The following is a 12,761-nucleotide window of genomic DNA, read 5'->3' as shown; positions in this document are numbered from 1 at the left end:
CACCTATATTATACGCATATACATGACAATTGAGCAATGCTTGTAAATAAGTCTATATAAATAAAGATTATTTATATTCTAGTTAATCGTACCGTAGAAAACTACGATATACAAACATTTCGTATGTTTGTAAATAAATCATTCTTCTTTTTTAAAATAACTACATTGATTTATCAGTCAATATAGTTATTACAATTGCTGAAGTTTTAAATATTAACGGTTATTAATAAACAGGAGTTCCTTTACTCCTTCTAATAATCATAACAAACGCAATAATATTACCTACAACATACATAACTAACAAACAAACACAATCTCTCCAAAAATTCTCCTTGTCATAACCAAATCTTGTTAGAACGTCCTCTCCAGTTCTTATGCAAGGCATCTCTTGAAATCTCACGTCATCTACACTAACGCATCTAATATTTCTTATAGAATCCCATTGTAGTATAGATATACTCTCTACGCCATAGTAAAATCCTGAAATGAATTTGAGCCAGGAGAAGTAAGGTGATACACTTGCTAAGTTAAGGTATATACCAGCGAATAATAAACCTATTAAGTCGTAAGGTACTGCTATCAAAGCAGCAGTTTCCAAATTGTCGAAGACAGCCGATAGAAATGATCCTGGAATGATAAATTGCGCAGTTTTGTGATAGTCTTGTCAATAAACTCTAATGTTAATAGTTACTTATGGAAGATTTAGTACTCTATCTAAATGCAGTGGATGTTGGAATTCTACAAGCTACAGAAGGGAAAAGAAATGTAAAGCAGTCGCTAGTCATAAATAAGGCATTTTTAATGTTCATGCATGTCTATTACATTATTAGTATTAGTTTTAATCTTATTTTGTCTTCTCTGAAATTATTAATAAAAAGTAAAAACTAGTATTGATCAATTGTACTATGATAATATGGAATATACTACTATATTTTAAGTAGATACTTATCGGTATATTAAAGTAAAATGTACCTTAATATACAGACTTAACTATTACTACTCTATAAATTACTATACATGGCAAGGATTTGTCCGCTTGCTTAAAATAGTAGGTACTTACTCCTTATAAACCTAATAGTAGAATAAGGTTCCTTCATTCATCACCAAAGCACAAATATGTTGTTATTTAAGAAGACCATTGCAACAACAAAGGCAACAATATGCATTGCTGTTAAAGGCGAGAAACTTTACGAAATGCCATTCAGAACAGTCGTGTGCAGATAGATTATTAGATCTTCTTTAAACTATATGAATAAATTCAACTGTATGAATACCTAATAAACCGGTGTACCTTTACTTCTTCTAACGACCATTATAAACGCGATCAAATGTGCTATACAATACATGGCCACTAAACAACAACAGTTTCGCCAAAAATTCGATTGGTCATAAGCATATCTTTTTAAAACTTCAGGACCGGTTCTGATACAGGGCATGCCGGGGATGTTAACGCATTTTATAGATGTAATAGAATCCCACTGGAGAATCGAGATGGACTCGACGCCGTAATAGAAGCCGGAGAGGAAACGCAACCAGGACACAGCGGGGTAAGCGCTCGCAATGTTTAAATAGATGCCGGAAAACATGGTGCCAACCAATTCAAAGGGTACAGAGAACAGCGCTGCGGTCTCCATTTTGTCGAATACAGATGATAGGAATGAGCCTGCAATACAAGGTAATTAGCAATAAAGCAAAGTATTTGTAAACAGGTAAAAATCTTGCCATCCAAAAAGACATTTAATGTCTTTTTAGTTTTTAATCAGATACAAATATTTATTCCTTTGCTTTTATAAATTAGTTAAGTTATACAATAAGGTATAACGGGGATAGCGGGTTTGAGTTTAAATGAATTGCTTTACGTCAAGTTACATGTTGTATGCAAAAGGTAAAGTTATACTAACTACGGGGTTTATCCAAGTAAATCATGCTTTAAATAGATAAAAAAATATAAACCAAGAAGTACTTACAATTAGTACATAAAATGAAATAATCGACTTACCATAAGCATTTGCAAAATTAGCACACAAAATGCAAACAAAGGTAAATCCAAGCCAGCCGTAAAAGCCGCCATGCAATCCTGCGACGCCAAAAATTAGCGAGGCATAAAGTATCGGCTCAATAATTGCTCTGGGAATCTGAAATTAAAATGTTATTAAATACTTACGACACATATCGGCTTTAATGGCTTGTTAATTATATGCAATTTTCTGATTGATCATATGGAAATGTGTCAAAATGTTTTCCAAAATTTTGAACTAATCTAATTTTAATCTAGATTTTATGAAGGATTCCATCAATCAATTTGTGACAATGATTCATTCTAATGTTGCAAAGATGATAAGTGAATTCAACTCTATTAACTGTTGCTGAGTTACCTACAATGTGTCCAAAGTTATATTTTAAGCATTGAATAATTTATATAATATACTCACCCAAAATATCATCTTTGATAGATAATAAGGTAGCGGCGAGTATAACCCACTGGCAGTCTCTCGTAGCAGTATTGGAACCTCACTTGGAAAGGTGATAAAGACTGCATAGATGAAGAGGAATATCGTCTCCGTAATGGTGAGGTATAAAAGACCCTGGACGTTTTGAATGTCCCTTTGGTCTAGTTCATCGAAATGCCCCATGTACGGTATTGAAATTATTAGTCCGACGAACTGTAGGAGAATCCTTTGATTACTCATCATAAGTCGTTTGATAAAAAAGTTATGCAAAATTATCTTTACTATTTATATAAACATCTATCTACTATTTCTATAAATATCAATGTAAGAAATATACTAAAGAACAAGAAAGTTTCATGACAATAAAAATATATTTTTACCATTAGAAGTAAGAACTCTGCTATCCATATTGTGCTGTTATGTTTTATAGATTGTACATTTCTCCACAGTAACCAATAAAATTGTACGAAATAATTCACTTTGACTCTGAAACATATGATAAGAAATCATGTCACCAGAGTATGCAAAAAGTGATGTAATATGTAATGTAATGAGTACTGATTTTAATTCTAACACTACTTACAGAGTTAGGTAACGTTCAAAGACGTCATTCTGAAACATATAATTACAAAGGTTATTGTATTGTTGAATTTTAAGTTTGGCTTTCTATTGTATTGTATACCTTATGTATTGTATGTTATCAATAAGAAATTCATTCCTTTATATTATATTATTTGCAGTCAATGTGATAATTATAAAGATCGAGATTTAGGTACTCATACGTAGATTTCGGTAGTCATTTAGAAAGAAAGAATTCTTCACAAGAAAGTTTTCATTCATTCTTATTATATATCATCATTACATTTTTAAAGATTTACTCGATGACACTAAAATCTACGAAAGGTTCTGTATCATAAGTACATTTTTTTTCTTCTTTAAAAAGAATGCATGTTTCAAAATATCAATAACTTTTCGGATTCATCGGATTTTTAATCCAATTTTTAAATCATAATAGACATATACTATTGTTATATTTGGAACTGTCTTCTATTGGACTAGATGGATTTGGCGGATTAGGATTGAGAAATTTTTAAATAAACGAATGTCGGCTGTTCCGACCTTACCTTTCCATTAACATCTCCATTGAAATACTCAGCCTCATCTTGTACTTCGTCCACTGTGTTTTCTATATCAGCTGCTATCTCTGAACGTTGGTATTCATCACATATGCGACGAATCCTTTCTCGACTTTCTATCTCTTTGTCGAGTTGCACGCCAAGTAGCGTCACGTAATATTCCGCGGGGTTGAAGCCTACGGGGCATTTGTAGTTTAATCTGTAGAGAAGACAGATAAATTTAAACACACTATAGAGTGTCATATGACTATTACGTTTTTAGAGGGTTACATTGCAAAAGTATTCATTAGACTTTTAAAAAAAGTATAGAAATGGACAGATAGATAGAATATACTTTATAAAAGTAAACAATATATTAAAGAACACATCTATAATTTAATTTAAAAAAAAAACAGATGCTTTTAACATCTATGAAACTAAGATATTCTTAAAATAAATTGTAAATACTCTACTACGTAGAGTTTTGTCACATTATTTTACGTTATGAAAGCACTTTAATTTTATTAACTATTGATTTGGTTAAAGGTATTAAGAAATATATATTCAAACATAACATTAGATCATAGACTAGAATGAGATACTTACGATCCAAAGAAATGCGCAGCCTGATCTATAGTCCCATGGAAAGCTGTTCTACCATTAGCTAATAATACAACTTGATGGAACAGCTCAAACACTCCCGAAGCGGGTTGGTGGACTGAACAGATCACCAGTTTTCCACCAATTGCTAGCTTCCTAAGTCTTGATACTACAGCACTGGCAGCCCAACTGTCCAATCCTGTTGTTGGCTCATCGCAGAAAAGTATTGGGGGATCGTTTAGAAGCTGTAATATTATTTGGAAATTGATTCCTTGCAATTGTTGTATTTATACTATTTCTAAAACAGTACCATTTTTAAATATTTGAATTTTAAGGTTCTATAGTAATAACTATATAGATACGTATATTATTTACTAGTGTATCTATGTGTGTGTGTGTGTGTGTATATATATAAAATATATAGTTGTATGTCTAATTTTATTTTATTTATTATGCGAGTAAAAAATATTATTTATGTTAATGTCCAGAAGCACTGGGTTCGCAGCAGTGCAGTGATGTCCAGTGTTTCTGGAGCGGCTAATCTTAATATTCTTATTTTAAATTAATGTAATATAAAATAATAAACAAATATTAATTTTCTGCAAGTCCATAATATTTAAATTGACAAGTAAGAACCCTAGCCTATATACATGAACAGCACTAAGGAAATCACGTTATTTTGTGACATCCGTGATTTTACTCATGAGTTGCCATTCCAGTGGACCAAGATATTCCTTATCCTATAATTTCTTTGTTGGATCGTGACGTGAAGTTGTCCTAGTAATGTACTAAGTTTTTTTGTTAATAGTTTACTAAAGTCATCAGCGTGGGTACTTGAATCCCACTTAATTGAATTGCCAAGCGCCTCGCTTTCTTAGTAGGTACCTGGTACAAACAACTTTTGGTGCATATGTTCAATATGTTGAATGATTACATGATGTTGGCTTATTACCTGAACGGCTAACGCTACCCGTTTTCGTTCTCCTCCGGACAGTGCCTTCAATTGCGTCCGAGTACAATTCATCACGCCCAGTTCACTCAGCAACTGTTTTATACGGCTTGCTCTTATCGCTTTCGATGATCGCTTATCCATCATTAATCGTGCCTGATAGAGAAATACGATGTCATTATAATTGAAAACAAACAAAACAACAAATCAAAATTGTTTATGATATATAATATTGATGGCCTCGGTAGTTTAGCATTTTACCACACCGCGTTACATATGATGCGGGTTCGATTCCTCGGACGGTACAGGTAGGTAAGTATGATTGTTTGTATCAGTCTAGGTGTTTTCTATGTATATTATGTATGTAGTTACAAAAAAATGTATCTATGTATTTATAACAGTAACATAAGCTCGGCTTACCTTAGGACTAGGATGGCGCTGTGTGAATGGTGTTAAATATTATTATTATAACATTATTGAAAAATAAAAATTATTTCATCATTAGAACTCTATATACATACTATACTAAAACTTCAGTAATGTAGCCAAAAGTGTTAAAAAATGTCTACTCGTGTGATGCCGGAACTATGAAATATATTTTTTCTTTTTATAATATCTCTCACCATAAACTCCATATGTTCAGTCACTGTCAGATATTCTATGGCTAGATCTTCCTGTGGCACGAAGCCGGATATACGAGCGATCAGGTCCGCACCCGCCAACCTTCCATTCAGCATCAGATATCCAGTAAGGGCACTTTTATCGCGGCGACTTATCGCAGCTAGCAAAGTAGTCTTTCCTGCACCGCTAGTTAAAAAAAATATAAAATTATTGTAGACCTAGGGTGTAGTCACAGGAATGGTACAAAACTAAAAATTGAAGGTCACTATCGGATAAAGTGGTTATAGCCATTAACAGACATGAAAAGTCAATGGGAATTAGTTTTACTTTCATAACCAATTAGACAGCTTTATCTCAAGGACATAAGTAAGTTAATTTAAGTTTTGTGATCATAGCAGTAGTATACCAAATTGAAAACAAACCTTGAACCCATTAACGCTACCAAATTTCCGGATGAAACCGTCCCACTCACTGTAACATAAACAAAATTATATTCGCCTTATAAGATACTAGCTACTCACCCCGGCTTCACCAGGGTTTACATGTATTGTACATATAAACCTTCCTCTTGAATCACTCTATCTATTAAAAAAAACCGGATCAAAATCCGTTGCGTAGTTTTAAAGATTTAAGCATACATAGGGACGGACAGGCAGCGACAGCGACTTTGTTTTATAAAACAAAGTATAATATTATTAATTGTAATTTAATTATTCATCATTACATAGTATACTATGTAATGATGAATAATTAAATTACAATAATAATATTATAATTACTGTAAAATAAATTAGTAGGTTTATGTGGCACATTGGCAGAAAAACCAGATTGGGAAAGAAGCGCTAGATTTCAATATTACAAAAAATATGTATTCATGTGAGACTATTTAGTAGAAACACAAGTCAAGTTTCTGTATTAATGTTTTTTTCCAACCGTCCAGTTCAGATTCCAGACAAAAATGATTTTGTGTTGATTCTCTTTGTACAATTGATAGTGCTTACTCTACTGTATATTTAATATTTTGACTCTAATGAGTTTGTGCTATTTAGTAATTTTATTCACACATATTTTCACTTCAAATGTAAAGATGAATATTGTTCTTAGATTAAAAGACATTAAAAATGTGACTATTGAAAAGAGTTTAAATTTAAATTTATTTGAACAAAGTTTATTTCTATTCAATAGTTTCTCTTGTGTATATTTTACAGATTTTTAATATTACCACAGATAACATAATATTACATACAGATACCCCATCCCATACAAGAAAATGGTTCCTTCCTAACTCGGGCTATTCTTCGGGCTATTTTATTTCGCCACCGTAGCCGCTAGATGTCGCTAGATCTGAAGCAGTTCGGATTACTAGTGGGTGCTTAGTAACAAAGCATGAAAATAGATGGCAGTCAATTCAGTCTACATGACATCTGTTTTGCAAAGATATGTATATAATAGATATGTAGGTAACTGTATCGTGTACCTCATTAGGGACGATTCAAGATTCAATGTAAATGTGTAGGTATAATATCATTAGCCGACACTCTGCAGATATGGCTTATGTGCCAATGTATATACCTATTATGTTATGGTTTATTTTACATTCCATGCCTATTTTTTTGATATGTTGTAACGCGTCTGCGCTATACGTATAGCCTGATTTTGATACGTTTATACTCGTACGTATCAAAATCGGGCTATACGATTTTTTATTTCAATCGTTATATGTATGAGACTGATTTTAGCTACAATTAATTTACTGGTATATACCTCATGTATTCTACGATGTACCCCTCTTTTAACTAATGAGAATTCCGCTATATCTTATATATAAATTTTGTATCACGGTGTTAGTTGCCATATTTCTCCCACATTTTGATGAAATATGATATGTATACTTGCCAGGTCTGAGGTAGGGTTGTTATCTATTTTTTATACCCCTAAGTCATAGGGGTGGCCTACCCCGAAAAAATATTTTTTTGTATTATGGACAATTTTTTATTTATTTATAATGTTACATTGAAAATACATACACGCCTATATTTTCACCCGTCTTTCACCAACCCCTATTTTTAATAGCGATATTCTTACAAATATTATAAATGCTAAAAACTCAGTCTGTCTGTTTGTCTCGCTTTCACGCCAAAACTACTAAACTGATTTAATTGAAATTTGGTAGACAGATAATGTAGACCCTGAGAAAGGCTACTTTTTAATGCGAAAAAGTATTGAAAGGGGAAATGAAAGGCTATATGAGGATATCGTAATTTTTAAAGTCAGATCTTGTAAGATTAAGTGAACAGGGTCGGTCTAGGTTTTTCATTATTAGAAATGTGTAACGGGGTAACACGTTATTTAGTGCGATATTGTGTATATTACAATAAAATTTAACGAGAAAATATTATAATGATGTCACTGGGACACTCATTGCCTTACTACTATATCGTCCGTTAAACACGAGAGGCGCGCTCCTATTGGTTAATAGATGAGGTAGACGAGTCTCACGGCGCCGCAGCGTAAGTACTTACTATACATACGTAGTATACATATGGGTGTTACAAATGTTTTTATTACGAGTAATATTACTCTGTTATCTAAGCAAGTAATGTGTGCTTATTTTGAACTTGATAACATTCTGAATTACTCGTATATCTTTCAATATCTTTAGCGGTATAAACCAGGTTATGTACTACTACTAGTATTGTTAGTGAGGGATAAAGTTGATGAACAAAAATAAAACAGTATTCGTATTAAAAATATATTCATCTAATATTTTTGGCATTATTTTTAAGTTTCTTCCAAATACAAGGGGTCTGACATGGGGTGTTATGTACCTACATTAAAAGATACTTTTTGAAATGTATGAAATGTATGAAAGAAATGTATGTACCTACATTAAAAGATAATTTTTGACATGTATGAAATGTATGTACCAACATTAAAATATAATTTTTGAAATGTATGAAAGTAATGTATGTACCTACATTAGAAGATAATTTTTGACATGTATGAAATGTATGTACCTACATTAAAATATAATTTTTGAAATGTATGAGATGTATGAAAGAAATGTATGGACCTACATTAGAAGATAATTTTTGACATGTATGAAATGTATGTACCTACATAAAAAGTTCATTTTTGAAATGTATGAAATGTATGAAAGAAATGTATGTACCTACATTAGAAGATAATTTTTGACATGTATGAAATGTATGTACCTACATTAAAATATAATTTTTGAAATGTATGAGATGTATGAAAGAAATGTATGTACCTACATAAAAAGTTCATTTTTGAAATGTATGAAATGTATGAAAGAAATGTATGTACCTACATTAAAAGATAATTTTTGACATGTATGAAGTGTATGAAAGAAATGTGTGTACCTACATTAAAATATAATTTTTGAAATGTATGCACCGTACAATAACAATACACGTTAAACATCATACCACAGAGTCATACGCAAGTTAAAAACAAACTGCTATGATATTAATGAGAAAGGTAAATCAACTTTATGGTATTCGAGTTAGGGTTGATTTCTCTCTTTTTTTTAAATACTATTTTAATCTTACCAGTTGCCAGTATTCGAAGACAGCTACGATTCGTACTCGATATTTTAAATTATTATGTAATCGATTTTTCAGTACAAATGTAAATAACCAACGACACTAATAATGTACTACTATAGAAATAGAAATAGAAATAGAAATAATCTTTATTCAAATAAACTCATTACAAGCACTTTTGAATAGTCATATTTTGATTCTACCACTCATTCGGAATGCAGATTCATCACAAGAAGAATGAGAAAGAAACTTGTGTGTTGCTCTTTTTAATAGATGTTTTTTTATATAAATAATTACAGTGTAACAAGTAAGAGGCATGCGATAATCAACATAGAAATAGCTACGCACTCATTATTAGTGTAATCAGATAATATTGTCAGTGCTATGTATTTAAATTTTTTCTACAAAAACATTAACATTCTTTGAAACGGAACACTGCTATAATACAAAATAATGAAAATTTACTGTTCACAACGACTCATTAAAAGCATCATCGAGTAATGCGCTGTAATAAAATCCTGTTATCGATTATTAAAAAAAATCGATAATACATGTATTTATTTTTAATATGACAACACTTCATACATAAGTATTATATGAAATAGTATTACTTGCTTGTTCGGCTATTTTTAAATTACTTAAATTTTTTTTATATGTTTAATTTACAATAATAATATATTTAGTGCTTATTATTGGAAAATATAAAAAAGACATTTAATTAGGCCGATACAAATGACGACAATGCCATCTATGAAAGCATTTTGAAAACATTGAGCCCCGTATTAGCACTGATTAAAGTGTAATTAAGTACTGGAAAATAACAAAATGAGTAAATATATGAAATTACTTTTCTAAACGCATTATTTCATTTTAACATGTATATATAACTTTTTAAAAATTGATTAAACATTTTTGAAAACACAGTTTTGTTTTTTAAAACGTTTGCAAAACTATGAAGAATTCCATCGATACCAATCACGCCATCTATATGCAACTTTTAGCAATAATAATGGCTACTTCCTCATTGAGTGCCACTGATATTACTGTAGTAACAGTAATGTTAAAAATTTTCTAAAATGTACACATAATGTATAAGTGTTAATACTGTGATCAACATGTGACCTAGTAGAAAACATGATTAATACAAAATACCAGTTTGTAAGTATCTTATTGTGAAATCGTACCATTTTCCCAAACATCGCTAATGACTTTGAAATTGTATTGATATTAGTTGATTAATTAATGTTGTACCGCTTATATAAAATGTTTTTATGATTGTTATAAACCGTTATTCCACTGTTAGGTACGGGTATTTAGAGTCCTCGACGCATTTACTTTTTTGTAATGCTGTTGCCAGGAAGGTGAAACGAAGAACTTATAGAATGACTGAAAGCCAACTCCTGGCTGTCGGATACGATATCAGCCTGAAGACACCGCTAGGGGTTCAAACCTACGCTCCCCCGTCCCATTCCAACGGGAATCGTAATTACGACTTCCTAATTTCGATTCCTGTTGGAATGGGACGGGGGACCGATCGAAGAAAACGTAGTTCTTTTTAGTAGTCTTAAATTCTTTTTTTATGTAGACCCTCATAAAAGGAGATTATTGTGGTAACAGTATGACAGTAATAACAGATATAAAAATTGAATATTATCTAAATTCAATTAGAATGTACCTATTCTGTAATGTTCGCTATATCTTAGTCAATTTTATTTTAGGGTTTTATTTTTAATTCATAGATATTGCTATGATTAATATCGTTTTAAACTGTTTTTACGGTTGTTTACTAATTAATTGTAAATATTATTTATTATGATAATTTTAATTGCAAGCTCCTAATTTTTTATATTAATAGACTGTAAATGTGTTAGTCACGAGTCGATACGTCGACTGAAAAATAATATACTCATGTCAAATGTTTCGTTCATGCAATACACATGTCATGATTGTTTGTTTTTATAATTAAAACAACTTTTGTAAACAACTTACCACCGTGCAGTACTTTAATATCTTCATAGGTCGGTGACCTCCATATACTGGTCTGATGTTTCTTCCTTCTGTACACCGATAAGTCTTTCCACGAGAGCGTGAGATTTTGAGGGTGGTCCACGTAGCTGCCCAATTCATCGTCTTCCCAGTCCACCACGCGGCCTGTCAGGAGGTTGCGAGTGGGCAGCTTCAAATCGGTCGTTTTCATTTTTGTACCGTGGATTTAAGTCATTTGGTACTGGAACAAAATTGCTGCTATGAGTATTTTAACATGACAACTCGAAAACATTAGGATTGTTAATAAAAAAAAATTACATTAATGAAATATTTTCATTGTTTTTGATAACCGAAAGCCTCTGGGTGTCCTTGTGATTTGTAAAATTTCATTAGAAGACTATCTTTTTTTTAATATTATGTTTTAGCGTATGCGTAGCGTTTATTCGTTTGTAAAAAATAAATTAAAAATAAAATTAAAGATTTATAAATATCTTTTAACTACAGATGGCTACATTATCTGTGAGAAACATAAGCTGAATTCCAGGCGAGCAGCACAGCGGGACATAGCTAGTTTAAGATACAACAGAAAATTATCATGAACTAACTTAAAATCTGAATTTTATATGCGGTAGACAAGTGATGTTAGTTTTTTTTTATAAAAACAAACATCGAAAACCGTTACACGAAAGGTCGACATAGTCGACGTAGCTGTATTCGAAATTTCTAGAATGTAATCCCAGTTGATTAGGCGTTGAGATATCAGTCAGTTAGTTTAATATAAGTATGTGTAGATGGTGTAAATAATTATTCTAATAAAGTACAATGTAATGTACGGAATTTTAGTGAACTTACTAAGTTATAGTACGAGGCGAGACGCTGTAACAATGCCCTGATAAAAACTTCCGGATGAAGTCGAAACAATTGTCGTCAAAGACGAAAACATAGTAAGTTCATTAGTTAAAATACTAGTGGCCCAAAATACCATTGCACGGGTATTTAAAAAAATCAAATATACACTTCGTTATTGATGTTCTCTATAATGCTGTAGTACATTACTTTGGTCCACAGGATTTTTTTTACACATTGGTTTTGTTTCAAACATTAGATTTATCGAATTCGCACGTTTTTTTAATTCTATCTGGTATGTTCATTAGGGTTAATGTAGGATTCTAATTTTCTAAACGCTTTAGTAGTTCCGGAGCTTATACAATGCAAATAAACAATCAAATCTTTTCTGTTCATAATATAAATTACTGCATTATAAACTAGTTGCCCCGCGCAACTTCGTCTCCTTCACCTCCATCTGTATCGCCCAATTTACATATTTTTTTTAATTATAGCCTTATGTATAATATATATTCTGATGTATAAGCTATATTACTGTAAAGTTTCATCAAAATCCGTTCAGTGGTTTTGGAGTGAAAGAGTAACAAACATACATCCATACTCACAAACTTTCGCATTTATAGTAGTA

The 12,761-nt window shown here is 31.5% G+C and overlaps 1 protein-coding gene across 2 annotated transcripts; it reads right to left on the bottom strand.

Moving 5' to 3' along the window:
* Positions 1–6: 6 nt before the first annotated feature.
* Positions 7–11,500, bottom strand: LOC131848950 (protein scarlet-like). Of its 2 annotated transcripts, none has more exons than XM_059198916.1 (11): positions 11,291–11,500; positions 6,158–6,206; positions 5,738–5,921; positions 5,118–5,270; positions 4,172–4,410; positions 3,575–3,785; positions 3,034–3,062; positions 2,831–2,936; positions 2,433–2,663; positions 2,000–2,135; positions 7–627 (listed from the first exon to the last, which is right to left on the bottom strand). In XM_059198916.1, exons 1-11 carry the CDS (start codon positions 11,496–11,498, stop codon positions 224–226), a joined length of 1,950 nt encoding a protein of 649 aa, XP_059054899.1. In that variant the 5' UTR covers positions 11,499–11,500; the 3' UTR covers positions 7–223. The 2 variants fall into 2 exon arrangements, with proteins under 2 accessions (XP_059054899.1, XP_059054908.1); XM_059198925.1 differs by lacking the exon at positions 7–627 and adding an exon at positions 1,275–1,663.
* Between the last annotated feature and the right edge of the window lie 1,261 nt (positions 11,501–12,761).

Source organism: Achroia grisella, unplaced genomic scaffold, assembly GCF_030625045.1.
Source record: "Achroia grisella isolate CSIRO2021 unplaced genomic scaffold, CSIRO_AGI_Agris_v1 utg1096, whole genome shotgun sequence".
Lineage (NCBI taxonomy): Eukaryota > Metazoa > Arthropoda > Insecta > Lepidoptera > Pyralidae > Achroia > Achroia grisella.
Note: the sequence above shows the minus strand (reverse complement) of the source record. Positions and strands in the feature narration are given on the sequence as shown.